At 37.2% G+C, this 21,413-nt stretch overlaps 1 protein-coding gene across 1 annotated transcript in view; it reads left to right on the top strand.

The window, feature by feature from the left end:
- The window catches only part of NFATC3 (nuclear factor of activated T-cells, cytoplasmic, calcineurin-dependent 3), a 93,800-nt gene that overhangs the window by 28,432 nt on the left and 43,955 nt on the right, over nt 1-21,413 (top strand). The window contains exons 3-4 of the mRNA XM_010851112.1: nt 2,414-3,548; nt 5,290-5,452. Coding sequence (XP_010849414.1) covers nt 2,414-3,548; nt 5,290-5,452 — 1,298 coding nt within the window. The remainder of the gene's footprint in view (nt 1-2,413; nt 3,549-5,289; nt 5,453-21,413) is intronic.

The raw sequence follows: 21,413 nt of genomic DNA, 5'->3' as shown, positions 1-21,413 counted from the left end.
CCATCACCTCCCTTTTCTTTGCTTGCTGGTTCTTGTGCTGTCTTCTCAGAAAGGCCATCCCAGTACTCTGTAAAATAGGTTCCTTCCTTAGACTGTTTCCCCCTACTTAGTAATACTTAAAATTTTTGTTTTTGTCAATCTCCTAACCTATCCAAATTAACTTCCCCTCCTACTTACTCCATTCTCCTTACTCTTTTTTATTTTTCCTTATAGCAAATATAGCCATCTGACATTTTATTAGAATGTATGTTCTAAGAGGATGGGGACTTTGTTTTGTTTATTCATATGTTTTCAGTGTCTACAACATGTCTGCTATATAGTACCTACTCAAGAAATATTTAACTGAATGATCACATTACTTTTGGCCTTAGGGCAAAATACACATATATGATTGAAAAGTGAATACGACAAAGTTAGGACTGGCAAAATGGGAATATGGAAAGAAACTGTTGTTGAACTGAAGAAATAACCAATACTGGAGCTGTTCTACCTTTGGATCTTGTGTTATTGCTGAATGATAAATATCACCTCCCCTTCAGCTGTTTTTGAGTTCAGTTTTCCATCCTTTGCAGCCTGCAGACATCATATTTTATACAGAATCATTTCAATCCTAAATAGCACTAAATTTAAAAAAAACTTTATTTATTGTCCACACCATGCAGCCAACCAGAGATCGAACCCATACTCCCTGCCTGCATTGGAAGTATGAAGTTTTAACCCTGGACCGCCAGGGAAGTCCCTAAATTACACTAAATTTAAAAAGAACATCTTGATTGAAGAAACTGATTCTTCTGTCCCTCCAGTGTTGCAAATTGCCAACATTCATTGGATTATAGAGAAAGCAAGGGAATTCCAGAAAAACGTCTGCTTCATTGACTACAAGAAAGCCTTTGACTGTGTGGATCACAACAAACTGTGGAATATTCTTGACGAGATGGAAACACCAGACTACCTTACCAGTCTCCTGAGAAACCTGTATGTGGGTCCAGAAGCAGCAGTTAGAACCTTACATGGGACAGCTGACTGGTTTGACATTGGGAAAGGAATATGTCAAGGCTGTATATTATCACCCTGCTTATTTAACTTACATGCAAAATACATCATACGAAATGCCAGGCTGGATAAATCACAAGCTGGAATCAGGAATGCGGGGAAAAGTGTCAAAAACCTCAGATATGTAGATTATACCACTCTAATGGCAGAAAGCAAAGAGGAACTAAAGAGCCTGTTGATGAAGGTGAAAGAGGAGAGTGAAAAAGTTGAGTTAAAACTCAGCAATCAAAAAACTGAGATTGTGGCATGCGGTCCCATCACTTCATGGTAAATAGAAGGGCAAAAGTGGAGGCAGTGACAGATTTTATTCTCATGGGCTCCAAAATCACTGTGGACGGTGACTGCAGTCATGAAATTAAAAGACGCTTGCTCCTTGGAAAGCTATGACAAACCTAGATATCGTGTTAAAAAGGGAAGACATTGCTTTGCCAGCAAAGGTCCATATAGTCAAAGCTACTGGTTTTTCCAGTAGTCATGTATGGATGTGAGAGTTAGACCATAAGAAAGGCTGAGCACCAAAGAATTGATGCTTGCAAACTGTAGTGCTTGAGAAGACTCTTGAGAGTCCCATGGTCTGCAAGGAGATTAAACCAGTCAATCCTAAAGGAAATCAACCTTGAATATTCGTTGAAAGGGCTCATGGTGAAGCTGAAGCTCCAGTACTTTGGCCACCTGATACCCAGAGCTGACTCACTGGAAAAGAGCCTAATGCAGGGAAAGATTGTAGGCAAAAGGAGAAGAGGGTGGCAGAGGATGAGATGGTTAGATAGCATTACCTATTCAATAGACATGAATTTGAGTAAACTCCAGAAAATAGTGAAAGACAGGGAAGCCTGGTGTGTTGCAGTCCAAGGGGTCACAAGGAGTCAGACACGACTTGGCAACTAAACAACAATAACACATCCTTTCCATTAATAAACTAGTGTGTATACTTAAAATTAAAAACTTTTCAAAAACTCCGCTTTATCCTTTATTTACTTCATCTTAACCTGCTGATTCCAGATGAGGCTGAATTTATATGATCGTATCCTTATATAGTTTTGTGGATGTTTTTTTAAAATTATGGATGTGATTATTTTTATAAAAGCATTTATTTTCAGATTCTCAATTTTAGAAAAATGTGGAAATAAAGAAAAAGAAAAAATTGTATAAAAAATGATAATTGCATGTATCCACAGATACATTAAAACACACAGACACGCCACTCTTTAGTGGAGCTAATGATGTACATTTTTTGTTCCACTCTCTTCTCTCAAGATTATTATTATTTACGTTCTCATCTAGTAATTTATACATCTAAAATTTCTAATTTCTTGTTTTGTTAATTATTTTTCTTTTTTGCTCCCCCCAACCCCCATAGATCTTGAGCCAGATGATTGTGCATCCATTTACATCTTTAATGTAGATCCACCTCCATCTACTTTAAACTCACCACTTTGCTTACCACATCATGGATTACCGTCTCACTCTTCTGTTTTGTCACCATCGTTTCAGCTCCAAGGTCACAAAAACTATGAAGGAACTTGTGAAATTCCTGAATCTAAATACAGTCCATTAAGTGGTCCCAAACCCTTTGAGTGCCCAAGTATTCAAATTACATCCATCTCTCCTAACTGTCATCAAGAAATTGATGCTCATGAAGATGACCTACACATAAATGACCCAGAAAGGGAATATTTGGAAAGGCCTTCTAGAGATCATCTCTATCTTCCTCTTGAGCCATCCTACCGGGAATCTTCCCTTAGTCCTAGTCCTGCCAGTAGCATCTCTTCTAGGAGCTGGTTCTCAGATGCGTCTTCTTGTGAATCTCTTTCACATATTTATGATGATGTGGATTCGGAGTTGAATGAAGCTGCTGCCCGATTTACTCTCGGATCCCCTCTGACTTCTCCTGGTGGCTCTCCAGGAGGCTGCCCTGGAGAAGAGTCCTGGCATCAACAGTATGGACTTGGACATTCCTTGTCACCTAGGCAATCTCCTTGCCACTCTCCTAGATCTAGTATCACTGATGAGAATTGGCTGAGCCCCAGGCCAGCCTCAGGACCCTCATCAAGGCCTACTTCCCCTTGTGGGAAACGGCGGCACTCTAGTGCTGAGGTTTGTTACCCTGGGTCCCTTTCACCGCATCATTCGCCTGTTCCTTCTCCTGGTCACTCCCCCAGGGGAAGTGTAACAGAAGATACCTGGCTCAATGCTTCTGTCCAGGGTGGATCAGGCCTTGGCCCTGCGATTTTTCCATTTCAGTACTGTGCAGAAACTGATATTCCTCTGAAAACAAGGAAGACTTCTGAAGATCAAGCTCTCATACTACCAGGAAAATTAGAACTCTGTTCAGATGACCAAGGGAATCTTTCACCATCACGGGAAACTTCAATAGATGATGGCCTTGGATCTCAGTATCCTTTAAAGAAAGATTCATCTGGTGACCAATTTCTTTCAGTTCCTTCACCCTTTACCTGGAGCAAACCAAAGCCTGGTCACACCCCTATATTTCGGTGAGTTGATGGAAATGACTAATGGTCGTTTTTCATGTTTATGTTTATTGGTGGCATGTAATTACTACATTATCTATGTAGAATAATTTGACCATCTTTCCTCCTCCTTTTTGTTCTTTAGTTTCTTCCAGACAACTTAAAAGACCACATTTATTTTCTTTGTAGTCTTAAAAGTGTCTTTAAATAGGTTAAAGTTATCATTTTAAAAGTGTATAATGAATTATAAAGAATAACAAATTGCATTAGAAGCCCTAGAATGAATTTTCTTTTTTCAGAATGAATTTTCTTATCCACAAAAGCTTCTTATAAAAGATAATAGTATAAATTAAATTACTAATTATTCCCACTTAGGGATAAGGTTATATATATATTTTTGAATTTTTATATTTTTAAGAACTCAATAACATACAAGTGAAATTTGCCTTTTTTATATTGTGACAAGTGGTTTTTTCCATAATTTGTTTTTAGACTTCATATAAGTGTATGATTTTTATTGTTGGTTTAGAGGAATTTTTAAATTTTATATATTCAAATTTGTCTTTTCCTTCACAGCTTTTAGATTTTATGTTATATTTGAAAGCCTATCCCACTCTAAAATAACTACAAATAAAGAGAAAATCTAACTTTCACGTTTCTAATTTTTATGTATAATTTTTATAATATATGTATGTAACATAAATAACTGTTTGTATTTGTACATATATATATTTTTTCGAATCTTGAATCCAGCTAAGGACTGAAGACTGTTGTAATGACTGTTTTCTAAATGGCTTATCAGTTATCACAGTGCCATTTTTAGAATCAATCTAATCTGTAATTGATTAGGGAAGATAAGTTATCATGTGTTAAAGGTGGGTCTGTTTACTTTTTTAAAAAATGCTTTGTTATTGGTACAAATGTTTATTTCTGAATCTAGATATTTAGAAAATTATAATGTGGAATTATGCTATTGAAGACTCCTTTGAACCCATCACTTTGCTTATGAAAATTATCTTAATCTTTTTAGGGATTTGCTTAAACAAGTGCAGAAACTTGCTGAGAGTTGATGAAGTTGAGTTGTTGTTTCAGACTAATAAAAATTACTACCTTTGAGCTTCAGAGTAGCTGGTAATGCTAGGCCAAGGATATTAAGGGAAACAATGAAATAACTTAGAAATTTACTCTAGGCATGGTAGCATTCAAAGGTAGAAAAGACATTTAAAGTCTCATTTCACCAATTATTAAGATATTTTTTTAAATAGAAGATATTACTTTTTAATACAAATCATTCTAGCTTTGGGTCCATTAGTATACCTGTAGACTTAGAAGTTGTTTCTTTTCTAATTCCATATTTTCATTGATAACATATCTAAATGAACCTGTCCCCTTTAAGCTATTTAAAAATTGTTTTGATTGTTTTTGTGGTTATACACATAGTTGAGAAATAGTTATAGTTTTATGGAATTTTTTATTTTTAAATGAAATATTAGAATTTGTCCTTTTTAAAAAAAGAAACCAAAAATAAATAAAATTGATTTTATTATCAGGTTAATTATTTCTAAAACGCCCTCTGTATACAGGTTACAACTTATTAAGTGAAGTTTTGTGTTTTTTTTTCTTTTTCTTTAAATTTTATTTTTTAAATACTTTACTTCAAAGATCATAGGAAGAAATGTTGGTGCCTTCAAAGAAATAATTTGAATCACTGCTTGGCTGGCAATAATAGCATGGTGAAATGGGTCTTTGTGTGTTTTGTTTATAGCACATCTTCATTACCTCCACTAGACTGGCCTTTACCAACTCATTTTGGACAATGTGAACTGAAAATAGAAGTGCAACCTAAAACTCATCACCGAGCCCATTATGAAACTGAAGGTAGCCGAGGAGCAGTAAAAGCATCTACTGGGGGACATCCTGTGGTGAAGGTATGAGATTTTAGGGGTGTGTTTTGCAGATACCATATATCTGTTGTTGGTAGGGTCCATTCAGTCAGGTACTGCTGAGCCTGAAGAGAGAAAATTTTCAAACCTGAAAAGCTTCCATTGAGGTTTTGTGTCCTTGTTGATACAGTTGCACTTCTGCATTATGGGTTTTTTTTTTTTTTTGGCTAGGCTAAAAGATATTCTTACTGGACTGACTCTTCAGCTAGTAAACCTCTAGGGAAAGATCATAATGGTTAAATAATTGTTTTTCTGACTAAAAGAAAAGACTGTTTATGTTTATAAGTACAATGCATGTTTGTTTAAGGTCCAAATAATACAGAAAAGTAAAAAGAATAAAGCAATGAATTACCTAAAGTCTAAATCCTTCAGAAATAAGCGGTCGTTGGCATTTGATTAACAATCCAGGTAATTCTCTGTATGTTTAGTGGAAGAGTAGATGGCTGACTAGAAAAATGAATGGATTTTTTTTAAAAGGATAGGACTATATATTGAACATCTTTGTAATTAAATTAATTTATTAGAAAATAAAACTAAAGTGAAATTGTTAAAATTATATCTGAGTGTATAAAATAGAATATGTAAGTTTTAAGAGTTGAATATTAAATTTAATTTTACTTGAATGAAACATTAAAAAAAATGAACTAAAACTATATGAACTGCTAAATTCTGGATATTGTTCTTCACTTTAAGAGATACTGAACAGTCTTTCTTAAGGCTAAAGAAATTAAATAAATTAGTGAGAAATTAAATTTTTGTCTTAGATTTAAATGTTACAAATTGCTCCCTACTCTGAAAAATGAGGTAATTGTCTCTCTTAAACTTCTTCCCCCTGTATTGCAATCTACCTCCTGAATTTTGCTGCTTATATTAATTAATCTTTTCAAATCTGTAGTCATCTCTCTGCCTCATGTCCCACCACTCCTATTGTTTAGCTTAGTTCTATATGTAGTTGGATTCCAGGTTTAGTACTAATTCTTTTTTATTTCTTTTTAAAGTGCTTTTTTTTTGTTTAAATGTTTAAGGAGGGTTTTGGATTCTTTATTCCCTGGATTCTTTCATATATGAAATTATTTGTTGCTTTTATATACTCAAACATCAGAACGGCAATGTTGTAATATGTTGTCACTTATTTTTTTCTCTTAGTGCTTGTCTTACGGCATTGTGTATTGTAGTGGAGAAATTAATTGAGCAAAAACAGTTTATAGCTGATCATTTCCTATACTATCCATATTTTATGATTTATTTTCATTATCTAAACATGATTTATAGTTCTTGACAAACAAACCTTTACATTTTAGGTGGGTTTTAAAATGACTTGCAAGAAGAAATGTCAGTTCTAGAAAAAGAGATCAGATTTATGGTTACCAGAGGCAGGGGGTTGGAAGAGGGGGAATGGATGAGGGTAGTCAAAAGATATGAACTTCCAGTTAAAACATTAGTAGTGGGGATGTAATGTACAATATGGTGACTGTAGTTAACCCTGTTATATGCTATGTTTGAGAGTTGCTAGGAGAGTAGATCCTAAAGTTCTCATCACGAGAAACACCCTCCCCCCATATAACTGTAAGAAGTCATGGATGTTAATGAAATTTATCATGGTATAAGTTTGCAATATATGTAAATCAAGCAATTATGCTGTGTACCTTAAAATTTCAGTACTGTATGCCAATTATAGCTCAATAAAACTGAAAGAAAAAGAAAGCTCAGGAAAACTCAACATAGGAATTTTACCATTTGTTATTAGAACTTTAGTTTACTCTTAAATGAGAGCTTCATTTAGGAGAAGGACTCTTTGGTTCATTCTTTTATCTTTTTTTTTTTTTTTTTAAGCCACACCATGCAGCTTCCAGAGTCTTAGTTTGCTGACTAGGGATTGAACCAGGGCCCTGGCAGTGAAAACACTAAGTCTTAGCCACTAGACCACCAGGAAATTCCCCATTTCTTCTGTCTTTGACTTTTCTTCAGTTCAGTTCGGTCACTCAGTTGTGTCCGACTCTTTGCGACCCCATGGACTGCAGCACTTCAGGCTTCCCTGTCTATCACCAACTCCCAGAGCTTGCTCAAACTCATGTCCATCAAGTCGGTGATGATATCCAACATCTCATCCTCTGTTGTCCCTTTCTCCTACCTTCAGTTTTTCCCAGCATCAAGGTCTTTTCCAGTAAATCAGTTCTTCTCATCAGGTGGCCAAAGTATTGGAGTTTCAGCTTCAGCATCAGTCCTTCCAATGAACACCCAGGACTGATCTCCTTTAGGATGGACTGGTTGGATCTCCTTGCAGTCCAAGGGACTCTCAAGAGTCTTCTACAACACCACAGTTCAGAAGCATCAGTTCTTCGGCGCTCAGCTTTCTTTATAGTCCAACTCTCATATCCATACATGACTACTGGAAAAACCATAGCTTTGACTAGAGGGACCTTTGTTGGCAGAGTAATGCCTCTGCTTTTTATTGTGCTGTCTAGGTTGGTCATAGCTTTCCTTCCAAGGAGCAAGCATCTTTTAATTTCATTGCTGCAGTCACCATCTGCAGTGATTTTAGAGCCCAAGAAAAGAAAGTCTGTCACTGTTTCCATTATTTCTCCATCTATTTGCCATGAAGTGATGGGACTGGACGCCGTGATCTTTGTTCTTTGAATGTTGAATTTTAAGCCAGCTTTTTCACTCTCCTTTTCTACGTTCATCAAAGGACCCTTTAGTTCCTCTTTACTTTGTGCCATAAGGGTGGTGTCATCTGAGTATCTGAGGTTATTGATATTTCTCCTGGCAGTCTTGATTCCAGCTTGTGCTTCATCCTGCCCTGCATTTTGCACAATGTACTCTGCATATAAGTTAAAAAGCAAGGTGATAGTATACAGCTTTGACGTACTCCTTTCCCAATTTGGAACCAGTCTGTTATTCCATGTCCAGGTCTAACTGTTGCTTCTGGACCTGCATACAGATTTCTCAGGTGGCAGGTAAGGTGGTCTGGTATTCCCATCTCTCGAAGAATTTTTCACAGTTTGTTGTGATCCACACAGTCAAAGGCTTTGGCATGGTCAATAAAGCAGAAGTAGATGTTTTTCTGGAACTCTCTTGCTTTTTCTATGATCCAGCAGATGTTGGCAGTTTGATCTCTGGTTCCTCTGCCTTTTTTAAATCTAGCTTGAACATCTGGAAGTTCTCGGTTCACATACTGTTGAAGTCTGGCTTGGAGAATTTTGAGCATTACTTTGCTAGCGTGTAAGATGAGTGCAATTGTGCGGTAGCTTGAACATTCTTTGGCATTGTCTGTCTTTGGGATTGGAATGAAAACAGCTTTTCCAGTCCTGTGGCCACTGCTGCGTTTTCCATATTTGCTGGCATTCTGAATGCATCATTAACAGCATCGTCTATTAGGATTTGAAATAGCTCAACTGGAATTTCATCACCTCCACTAGCTTTGTTCGTAGTGATGCTTCCTAAGGCCCACTTCACTTTGCATTCCAGGATGTCTGGCTCTAGGTGAATGATCACATCGTGGTTATCTAGATCATTAAGATCTTTTTTGCATAGTTCTTATGTGTATTCTTACCACCTCTTCTTAATATCTTCTGCTTCTTTTAGGTCCATCACATTTCTGTCTTTTATTGTGCCCATCTTTGCATGAAATATTCCCTTGGTATCTCTAATTTTCTCGAAGAGATCTCTAGTCTTGCCCATTCTATTGTTTTCCTCTCTTTTTTTTGCATTGTTCACTTAGGAAGGCTTTCTTATTTCTTCTTGCTCTTCTTTAGAACTCTGCATTCAGATGGGTATATCTTTCCTTTTCGCCTTTGCCTTTCACTTCTCAACTATTTGAAAGTTCTCAGACAGCCATTTTGCCTTTTTGCATTTCTTTTTCTTGGGGATGGTTTTGATCACCGCCTCCTATACAGTGTCATGAACCTCCATCCATAGTTCTTCAAGCACTCTGTCTATCAGATCTAATCCCTTGAGTCTATTTGTCACTTCCACTGTATAATCATAAGGGATTTGATTTAGGTCATACCTGAATGGTCTGATGGTTTTCCCTACTTTCTTCAGTTTAAGTCTGAATTTTACAATAAGGAGTTCATGTTGTGAGCCACCATCAGCTCCTGGTCTTGTATTTGATGTCTGTATAGAGCTTCTCCATCTTCTGCTACAAAGAATATAATCACTCTGATTTCGGTATTGACTACCTGGTGATGTCCATGTGTAGAGTCGTCTCTTGTGTTGTTGCAAGAGGATGTTTGCTATGACTAGTGCGTTCTCTTGGCAAAACTCTGTTAGCGTTTGCCCTGCTTCATTTTGTACTCCAAGGCCAAACTTGCCTGTTACTCCAGGTATCTCTTGACTTCCTACTTTTGCCACCCGGTCCCTTATGATGAAAATGACATCTTTTTATGGTGTTAGTTCTAGAAGGTCTTATAGGTCATCATAGAACTTATTAGGTCATCATAGAAAGTCAAGAAATTGACTTCTCTTACCAGGAGAAAAATTATTTACACTTGCTTAAATGAATTTCCTACCCCCAAATAAGGGAAGGGGCAATTCCCTGGCAGTCCATTGGCTAGGACTTAGTATTTCCATTGCCAGGGCCCCGGGTTCCATCCCTGGCCAAGGAGCTAAGATCCCAGATCCATGTGACAGCAGCCAAGAAAAAAAAAAGATTCCCTAAGAATTTTATAGTTTAAATCATACAATATTTAGGTCTTTTCTCAATTTGAGGTAATTTTTGTATATGGTGTTAGGTATGGATCCATCTATATTCTTTTGCATGTAGGTACCTAGTTTTCTCAGCATTATTTGTTGAAAAGAGTTCTTTCCTCATTGAATGTTAAAAATCATTCCTAGTGATCCAGTGGTTAGGGCTCAGCTCTTTCACTGCTGGGGCCCAGGTTCAGTCCTTGTTTGGAGAAATAAGATTCTGCAAGCTGTGTGGCATGGCCAAAAACAAAACTGAAAAAAAATCATTTGACCATATGTCTAAGAGTTCTATTTCTAGGCTCTCTATTCTACCCCATTGGTCTTGATGTCTGCCTTTATGCTAGTCCCACAGTGTTTTGATTACAGTAGCTTTTTAGTAAATTTTGAAATCTAAGAGTGGGTGTATTCACCTTTGTTCTTTGTTTTTGAAAATTGTTTTGGCTATTCAGAGTCCCTTGAAATTCCATATGACTTCTGGGATGGATTTTTCTATTTCTGTAAAAATAACTTGGGATTTTTATGCAGATTGCATTGAATCTGTCGATTGTTTTAGGTAGTATTGTTCCAGTTCTTGAGCATAGGATTTTTTCTATTTATTCATGTCTTTAATTTTTTTCAGCAATGTTTTATAGTTTTCATTGTGTTAATTCCTGGGTATTTTATTCTTTTTGGTGCTATTGTAAGTGGAATTGTTTTTGTAATTTCCTTTTCAGGTTGTTGATTGTGTATAGAAATGCAGCTGATTTTCATGTGTTGACTTTATGTGCTGCTGCTTTGTTGAATTCATTTATTATCTCCAGCAGTTTTTGTTTTCTTGGTAAAATTGTTAGTTTTCTGTAGAGAAGGGGCTTCCCTAGTGGCTCAGATGGTAAAGAATTCGCCTGCAGTGTGGGAGACCTGGGTTCAATCTCTGGGTCAGGAAGATCCCCTGGATAAAGGAATGGCTTTCCACTCTAGTATTCTTGCCTGGGGAATCCCATGGACAGAGAAGCCTGGGAGGCTACAGTCTGTGGGGTTGCAAAAAATCGGACATGACTAAGTGACTAACACTTTCTGTAGATAAGATTAATCTGTGATGTGATAGAGGTTAATTATGGATGGAACCTTACCTCCTGTTCCTTTTTCTTAAAATGAGGATAATAATACACCTAGTTAAGAGTTAAGGGGGATCAAATGAAATGTTGCATGTAAAGAACATAATAAATGCTCAGTTAAGTATTTGTTGTTGTTTAGTCACTTATTTGTGTCTGATTTCTCCAACCCCATGGACTGCAGCAAGCCAGGCTGCAGTCTCAAATGGTTACATTATTGTGATTCCATTTGTATATGTGACACTGTTAGTAGAGATGGAGACTAGATTAGTGGTTGCCAGGGAACAGGAACTGGTTGAAGATTGTGAATGTAAAGGGGTAGCACAAGAGCATTCCTTTGTAGTAATGAGGCGTTCTAGATCCTGACTGTTACAGTGGTTACTTGAATCTACATATGGGATAAAATTGCATAAAACTACACGCATACTTTGTTATACAGTGATAAGTTTTATAAAGGAATAAATATTTTTGAGTCTTATCCTAAATGTTACTGAAATTTAAGATGGCGATTATAGTATTTTTTTCCATAACTAGACTTTGTATTCATCATATACTAAGATTCATTTCCAGGTAATGACTTTTTATATGATATTGTTACATGCACATTTACAGTTTGAAGCAATTGATATTTTGGAAGTTTTGAACTTTTAGTATCTCTACATTGTATATCATGTTTCTAATATTAATATATTCAGATCCCCTCCCTCCAAGTAAGGTAGCAGAACTGATAACAGAACTCCCCTTTTTGAAGCTGCTCTAGTCTGTCCTGTAGTGACCTTCGGGCTGTAACCCTCCAGCTTTAGTTAAATTAAGCACACACAGACCTTTGCTATGGAAACATACAGAATCATAACAAACAGCTTACTTTCTTCTGCAGCCCAGAAGGTGATCTGAAGAGAAGTGTCCTGATACCAAAAGAAAGATTTTAGAGTAGTGTTAACAGTAACAATAATTTGTTTCCTATAACATATGGGTAACAAATGAGATGGGATGGGATAATAGTCTAATTAATTTGATCTTCTTTTAAAATCCTTGAAATGCGAAGGAGAAGCCCTGTTTTTCCTATGCTGTAGTATATATGCTTGGAGCAGATGTTGGCTGAACTATGTATTATGAAATATGTTCCCTTTGAAATTTTATATGCCTGATTACCTTCCTCCATCACTGGCTCATTTTACTATCAAATATAAAGGACAGGTGGCTTATGTCTTTGCCAAACTGGTATTAATATGAGTCATCTAATACAACTGGCATACTTTGAAATGTATTGAATAGTACTTACTGGTATGTTATGTGATATTTGGGTAACTTTATAGATAGTAATAAAGTTTTTAATTTATATTTTCTATTTTAGATTTTACTACTTCATTTAAAGTAATCACTTTAGTGGCTGTAATTCTTATTTAAATAATTCTGTTGACTAACCTGGTGTCATTTTGTTCCACAAATTGTACTCTCTCATTCCAAAATTCATTCATTCACCAATGATTAGATGCCTGTAACATGCTAGGTGCTATACTAGGCTCTGGAGATGACAAAATGGACGCTGTCCTCTTCACAGTACTGTGGGGCAAGTGGTAAAGTTGTTGGTACTTTTTCTTCCACTATGTGAACACTTGGTTCCATAGAGTAATTTGTTCAATGTAGGATTAAACATGAAAAAGCAGTAAGTATAGCAGAAAGGATGGTTAACCATGAATTTGGGGGTAGTTCCTTAACCTTTCTTAGCTTCAGATTCTTCATCTATAAAGAAAATGGCATAAATTCCATGGGAGTTTTAGAATTAAATGAGCTAATTTAGTTAAAGTGTATCTCCACTCTCTATCTTTATTTTTTCACCTTTGGGTCAAAATGTGGAGGAATCTGTTTCTGCATTGTCACTTACCCCATCTGCCTCCATACAAACCAAAAGGGAAAAATGACTGAACTTTATTTGGGTGCATATGTACATCTACACCCTCATTTTTACTATTTCTTCTTTAGTTAGCGATTTATTTAGGCTTTTTTTTTTTCTACTGTAATCATATTGACATTTTATCATTTTATGGAATATTTTCCATTCATTTAAAGCTTTAAAATTTATTAACTTATTTATACCAAGATGTAAAAAGATATCACAACTAATATTAATAGATTTCTTAAATACACAATATTTAAGTATTTACAGGAAACTGCAATTTCCACTTCAATATACTGGATTAAACACGTGTTTACCTTCATTAGACATTAAGCAGTTAAAGCTTAAGCTTGTTGGTTGGAGAAATCATTTTACGTAAGAACCAGAAATCATTTTACACTAAAGAACCTTGGGAAGGCTCAAAGGGTTGAAGCACTGATATCTCTGAAAGTGGGGTGTGAGGTGAGGCTGAAAACAGAAGAATTGGTTGAAGATCTACAAAACAAGCAAACGTCACAGTTTTTCCTTTCTTATGTGGTATAACCAAGCGATAACCACTGGCTTACCTTGGGAGAATTTTGGAAATTTATTGTTTAGAGAGTGTGAAATAGAAGTTCTAGGTTCTAGAATAATTGAAGCAGGGTTTGGGGCTTTATACAGAAAATGGTATGGGGCTGAAAGAGGAGGCATAATAAAAGTCTGTGTCCTGAATAGAGAGACTTCTAACTCCTCTTGACGCCTAAAGGTTTATGTTCCCTAGACAGGAGACTGGAGGATTTGCTTTTAGGCAAACTGGTCAAGATAAAATACCTTTGTGCCTCTTGACTTGCAAATATTCTAGACCAGTGGTTCTCAACCCTATCAGACCCAACCCCACTCTCAAAATTTTAAACAAATATTTTATAATACTACTTTATTTACCTGGAATGGAAATGCAAAGATAATATAATCAGCCTACATAATATAATTTTAGAAATATCAATATAATGCTTTAATATTGAGGGAATAAATTTAGAAAACTAAATTATAGCAAAAAGTTATGTTTCAAAATGAAAAGACTTGGTAACAACTGTTCAGTCTCTGAGTTGTGTCCGACTCTGCAACCCCATGGACTGCAGCACGCCAGGCCTCCCTGTCCATCACCAGCTCCTGGAGTCTACTCAGACTCATGTACCTTGAGTTGGTGATGCCATCCAACCATCTCATCCTCTGTCGTTCCCTTTTCCTCCCACCTTCAATCTTTCCCAGCATCAGGGTCTTTTCCATGAGTCATTTCTTCGCATCAGGTGGCCTAAGTATTGAAGCTTCAGCATCAGTCCTTCCAGTGAATATTCAGGACTGATTTCCTTTAGGATTGACTGGTTTGATCTCCTTGCAGTCCAAGGGAATCTCAAGAGTCTTCTCCAACACCGTAGTTCAAAGGCATCAATTCTTCAGTGCTCAGCTTGCATCCCTGTGGACTATACAGTCCATGGACTTCTCCATGCTAGAATACTGGAGTGGGTAGCTTTTCCCTTCTCCTCTTCCCAAACCAGGACTCGAACCCTGGATTGCCACACTGCAGGCAGATTCTTTGCCAGCTGAGCCATAAGGGAAGCGGTAACAACTGTACAAAACACAATAAAGTAGCCTGATATTTGTACCTACAGCATCACTACAGTGTCGCAGGCACAAAGGCAGATGTGTTGATCAGCAGCCTGAATGCCACAAGTGAGTGGCATTACTGACAATGACATGATTTTCTGAAATGATCAACTCTTGCTTAAGTTTTCTTCAATTTACATGGCAGTTATATTCATGATAAATTCTTATGTGTTAAAACTGTGATTTGGGTGATATTTATATATTCTAAGGAGTTGAGTTCCAAGTTCACAAACTTTTCTGTATAAATATATATACATGATGGGACATTCTGAAGTTCTGGGCAACACAGGCTAGTTCTGCTCTTTGAAGAACAATGATTATCTCATGCATTGATAGGTATTTGAAGAACAGTGAGTATCTCATGAAGTGATAGGAATTTGGATTTCTGGCCCCTTTGCATTAAATACCATTAGTGCACGTCAGTCATGATGTTGCCATACTCATTCATTTATGTATTAACTGTGGCTATTTTTTGTGCAATAGTGGCAGAGTAGTTAAGATAGAGAGTATACTGGCACTCTCATCATTTCACAGTGCTGCTCAGGGAGCTACAAATCAGTGATACAGTTAAAACTTGGTAGTGTTTCAGGAGCTGTGAGTACTGAAACTTTCACAGTGTATACTCATGTTGTCATGATGTCATCGTTCTCATCATGTCAAAATAAGAAACAGAAAGCATTTCAGTCATCCTTTTAAAGCACAGTAGAGTATATAATTTTGTTATTGCGCAATAGTGCTATGGCTAGGCTAAAAGAATGTTTGTCTTACATAGCCTCACATTTCCATCTAGATATCTCAGCATTACCTTGAATATAACATGACTAACATTGAAGACATGACCTTATCTTTCTCCAAATGTATTCTAAATAAGTGACTTCTTTATTTGCTAGGGATACCATCATTCTCCTGCGTATTGAAGCTCAGAACTTCTAATTTCTTTGTTCCCTTCTCTTTATTGTTCTATATGTAGTCAGTTATAAAAATCCCTTCAGGGACTCATAAGAAAGATTTATTGCATTAATCCATCTTCATTCCTATTTTCTATTCATGTTCTTACTTCTACCCTTGTTTAAATTTTGAGTACACATGATTTTAATGCTTTAGCCTCTTAACTGATTTCCATGATTTTGTCTTTTCTTTCCTAAACAGAGCCTTAATTGCTTTTTATCATGTACTTCCCTATTTCCTATATTATTATGATTAATAGATTTCTACCTTTAAAGGTCTTCACTCTTTCCTTAAAATTTAATACATACCACTTTGTTCTTTATTTTAGTGTCACCTATATAATACTGGCTGAAGCAGTGACATTTGATAGAGATATTTTCATAACACATCCTCAATAAAAAGAGGAAAAGGTAGAGTAGTAAACAAGACAGAGTTTTTACCTTTTTGAAACTTATGTGGTACTGAGGCAAACAGATATGAACAAATATATAAAATACTTTTAATAGTAATAAATACTATGAAAATTGATAAAACAGGATAAAGGGGTGAAATACAATGTTTCAGATAGGGTGGTTTTCTCTGAGGAGCTGACCTTTGAGTGCAGGCTGAAGCAATGAGGTAATGTGACGATCAGAGGGAAGAATATTCCAAAGGGATAAAATATTACGTGTGAAACTCCTGAGGGTCCGAATGAGCTTAAGTGGTCCATGCAATAAGGCCAGGATGATCAGAACAGACTGTGGAAGGGAGAGAGTAGGAGAAGGTAAGGCAGCAGATTATCTAGGGCCCAGATCACATAGGACTTGTAAATATTTGTAGGGCATTTGAATTTAGTTCTCAGTGTGGAAGGAAGCCACTAGAGAGTTCTGAGCAGGGAGGTAAAGTTATCCGGTTAATGTTACAAGTTTGTTCTGGCTCCTCGACAGAAAACAGGCTATCAAGGAGCAAGAGTAAGAACAGGGAGAGCAGTTATAAGGCTGTTGCAATGGTTCAGGCTTTATTTGCTTCTCTAAATGTTACAGGACTGAAAAGCATCCTGAGTAAATCCTTTTTTTCTGATAATAGGCAAAAAATTTCATGTCCTTTCCTGGGTAGAGGAGGATAATCAATAAATTATGATGTTGCTTGGTTACAGACTCCAGTGTAAAGCCAGGCATGGGCAAGCCTGAGGGAGTAAAACACTCACCTGAAGGACAACATAATCAAATAAATTTGAAACTCTGATTAGATTCCATACTTAGACTCCGGATGCACACTAATAGCTAACATTTGTTGGCTACATGCCAAGCACTATACTAGGCACTCTGTTGATATCATATGTCAGGATACTTTACAAAACCATAATATACAAATAGAAGAGAATTTCTTTTAAGGTTATTGAATAGCTCATAAAATCTCAGGTTTGAAAGCTATGTGGCCTGGAACAGTGTCCAGCCACCCTGCTCAGTTTTGCTCTACTGAAAACATCACTGACTCTGACTCAGCATCCACAGCTTGTAGAGACAGTGCTTGGGTCTGGGCCCTAGAAACTCCACTGCCTTGAAGAGCTCCTCCACTGTGCTTACTGAAAAATAAACTTTATGCAGTCTATATTATCATACTGTGCCCTTGGCAAATTTTCTTCCCAGGGGCACTTAGGTCCAAAAGTAGGAGTGAGGATTGCTGAGAGTATCTCTCTGAAGCTTATAAGACCTCCCCACCAGGTGCCATGTAAACCACCATCCCAAAGCAGAGGAGTCTGACTAAAGCTGCAGTAGTAGAGCTGAGACAGCTTAAGAACTGTGACCTGACCAAATAAAAAAAAATTTAAAAATAGCATGCCTCTTTCTGGAAATAAATATTTTCTACTTCAATTCCTAGAGTTCTTTTATACAAAATGTCTAGTATATGTTAAACAATGCATACACACACAAGAAAGTGTGAACCAGGGCTTCCCTGGTGGTTTAGTGGTAAAGAATCTGCCTGCCAATGCAGGAGACACGGGTTCAGCACCTGATCCGGGAAGATCCCACGTGCTGCAGAGCAACTAAGCCTATGTGCCGCAGCTATTGAGCCTGTGCTCTAGAGCCTGGGAGCCGCAACTACTGAGCCATGTGCCACAATTACTGAAGCCTGCACTCCCTAGAGCCTGTGCTCTGCAACAAGAAGCCACTGTAGTAAGAAGCCTGCGCACTGCATCTAGAGAAAAGCCAGTGTAGCAACAGAGACCCAGCAAAGCCAAAACTAAATAAATACATAATTATATAAAATTAAAAAAAAAAAAACTGTGAACCACAATGAAGAGAAAACAGTCAATAGAAACAGACCCAGAGGTGGCTCAAATCTGGCCCTACATCTGGGTTGGACTTATCAGAAAGAGACTTTGACATAACAGTGATAAAAATGCTAAATTAGCTAGTAGAAAAGGTGGGCTAAATATGTGAAGGGATGAAGGAATTCCAGTAGAGATGTGGAAAAAAAATTTTTAATTGAAAGGATAATAAGGACAAAGATACAAGAAAACTACAAGAACAATATCCCTAAAATATATAAGACAAAAATCCTCAACAAAAAAACTAGCAAACCGAATCCAACAACACATTAAAAGGATTATACAGGGACTTCCTGGTGGTGCAGTGGTTAAGAATCCTTGTAATGTAGGGGAGTGTGTTCAATCCCTGGCCAGAGAACAGAGATCTCACATACTACAGAGCAAGTACACCTGCAAGCCACCACTAAGACCCAATGCAGCCAAATAAATAATTTTTTAAAAAGGATTATACAGCATGACCAAATGGAATTTACCTCAAGAATGCAGAAGGTGATTCAACAAATGAAAATCAGTTGTTATAATCATATTAATAGAAAGAAGGCATAAAAACCACATGATCATCTCAATTGACACAGAAAAGGCATTTGATAAAATTTAACAGCTTTCATTAAAAAAACAAAAACACCCAAGCAAACTAGGAAAAGTGGGGAAGTCCTTAACATGATCAAGGTCATTTATGAAAAGCCCACAGCTGACATCATCCTGGTAAAAGACTGCCAGCTTTTCCCCTAAGATCAGGAACAAGACAAGGTTGCTTGCTTTTGTCACTGCTATTCAGCATTTGTGCCGAAAGTTCTAGCCAGAGCTATTAGGCAAGAAAAAGAAATAAAAGACATCAAAATTGGAGAGGAAGAGGTAAAATTATCTCTATTAACAGATGACATGCTCATCTACTTTAAAAATCCCGAATAATCCCCAAGAAAGCTGCTAGAGCTAATAAATTAGTTCAGGGAAGTTTCTGGGCAGGAGATCAACTCATACTTAAGCAGCTGTGTTTCTGTGTATTTCTGTGTGAAAGTTGCTCAGTTGTATCTGACTCTTTGCGACCCCATGGACTATTTTTAGTCCATGGAATTCTTCAGACCAGAATACTGGGGTGGGTAGCTAGTTCCCTTCTCCAGGGGATCTTCCCAACTCAGGGATCGAACCCAGGTCCCCACATTGCAAGCAGATTCTTTACTATCTAAGCCACCAGGGAAGCACGTACAGGTGATAAACAACCCAAAGAGGACATTAAGAAAGCAGTTTCACTTACAATAGCATCTAAAAGAAGTAGTTATGAATTAATTTAACCAAGGAGATATAAGACTTGTATGCTGAAAATTATAAAATGTTTCTGAAAGAAAACTAAATGGAAATATATAAAGTAATTTAAAAATAATATAAAGTAAAAATAGGAACTTCCCTGGCAATCGAGTGGTTAAGACTTTGTTTTCCAGTGCAGAGGGTGCAAGTTTAGTCCCTGGTTGAGGAGCTAAGACCCCATGTGTCTCCAGGCCAAAAAAACCAAAACATAAGATAGAAAGCAATATACAACAAATTCAAAAATAACTTTTAAAAATGGTCTACTTAAACAATATTGTTTAAAAAAATATAAAGTAAAAATAAAATCTAAGTATACTTGGAACAAAAATAGACATCCCATTTTCATGGGAAGGAGACTTAATTAAGATATCCGCGCTCCCCAAAGAAATCTACAGATTTAATGCAGTATTTAGCCAGATTCCAACAGTCCTTTTTGCAAAATGAAAAATCGTAGTCTCAAATTCATATGGAATTGCAAGGGGCCTCAAGTAGCTGAAACAATCCTGAAAAGGAAGAATAAAGTTGGAGGATTTCCTCTCCCTGACTTGTAACATACTACAAAACTACAGTATTTTAAGCAGTATGGTGCTGGCATAAAGACCAATGAAGTAGAATAGAAAGCCCAGAAATAAGTTCTAACATATATGATGAATTAATTTTTGATGGGGTTCCAAGACCTTTCAGTGGGAGAAATGAGTCTTTTCAACAGATGGTGCTGGGAAAATTAGATATCCACAAGCAAGACAATGTAGTTGAATCCTTGCCTTATATGATATACAAAAATTAACTCAAAGTGGATCAGAGACCTAATGTAAGACCTAAAACTATAAAATCTTTGAAGAAAACTTGAGGAAAATCTTCTCAACATTGGACTTGGTAGTGGTTTCTTAAGTATGTTAGCTAAAGCACAAGCAACAAAAGAAACAAATCAGACTCCATCAAAATTAAAAAGGGTCTTTCCAGGTGGTGCAGTTGGTTAAAAATCCACCTGCCAATGTAGGAGACACAAGAGACATGGGTTCAATCCCTGGATCGGGAAGATCCCCTGGAGTAGGAAATGGTAACCCTCTCTAGTAATTCTTGCCTGGGAAAATCAAGGACAGAGGAGCCTGGTGGGCTACAGTCCAGGTTTGCAGAGTTGGACATGACTGAGCATGCACAAAGGCAAAAGGCAAAATTTTAAAAACTTGTGTGTGTCAAAGGACACAACCAAGAAAGTAAAAAAAACAACCTGCAGAATGCGAGATAGTATTTGTAGATCACATATCTGCAAGGGATTAATATTCAGATTATGTGAAGAACTCATACACCTTTGATGAACAACATCAAAACAAATATAAATGCACACCCATATGTACTGCCAAAGAATGTTGAACTTTTTTGTTTAAGCAGGCACTTAACTTGGTTGGAGTCAACCTGTAAAACCTGTCTCCCTGTGCTTGGTGGTACCTCATTATCTCATTTCAGTTATTTTAGCCTTAGGCTGCTTGAGTCTGTCCTGTTATGGATGGTTTACAGGTCAGACAAAGAACTGGGTGGAGTGTGTGTGTGTGTGTGTGTGTGTGTGTGTGTGTGTGCTGCTGCTGCTGCTAGGTCGCTTCAGTCGTGTCCGACTCTGTGCGACCCCGTAGACGGCAGCCCACCAGGCTCCCCCGTCCCTGGGATTCTCCAGGCAAGAATACTGGACTGGGTTGCCATTTCCTTCTCCAATGCATGAAAGTGAAAAGTCAAAGTGAAGTCGCTCAGTAGTGTCCGACTCTTAGCGACCCCATGGACTGCAGCCTACCAGGCTCCTCCGTCCATGGGATTCTCCAGGCAAGAGTACTGGAGTGGGGTGCCATTGCCTTCTCCAGTGTGTGTGTGTGTGTGTGTGTGTATATATATATATATATATATATATAAAACTTGGAGCACCCCTTCTCTGGCTCTCTTTTCTGGGATTTGCCTCTACTTTCCAGAGGTTATGACAGGCTCTGTCCTTGTTTCTTCAAGCCCTTCAGACTGTAGATTTCTTTGGTAGTTTCAGCCACACTGTTAAAAGCATGGACTGTGGCTTTCCCT

This window comes from Bison bison, unplaced genomic scaffold, assembly GCF_000754665.1.
Source record: "Bison bison bison isolate TAMUID 2011002044 unplaced genomic scaffold, Bison_UMD1.0 scf7180017864297, whole genome shotgun sequence".
Taxonomy (NCBI): Eukaryota; Metazoa; Chordata; class Mammalia; order Artiodactyla; family Bovidae; genus Bison; species Bison bison.
Note: the sequence above shows the minus strand (reverse complement) of the source record. Positions and strands in the feature narration are given on the sequence as shown.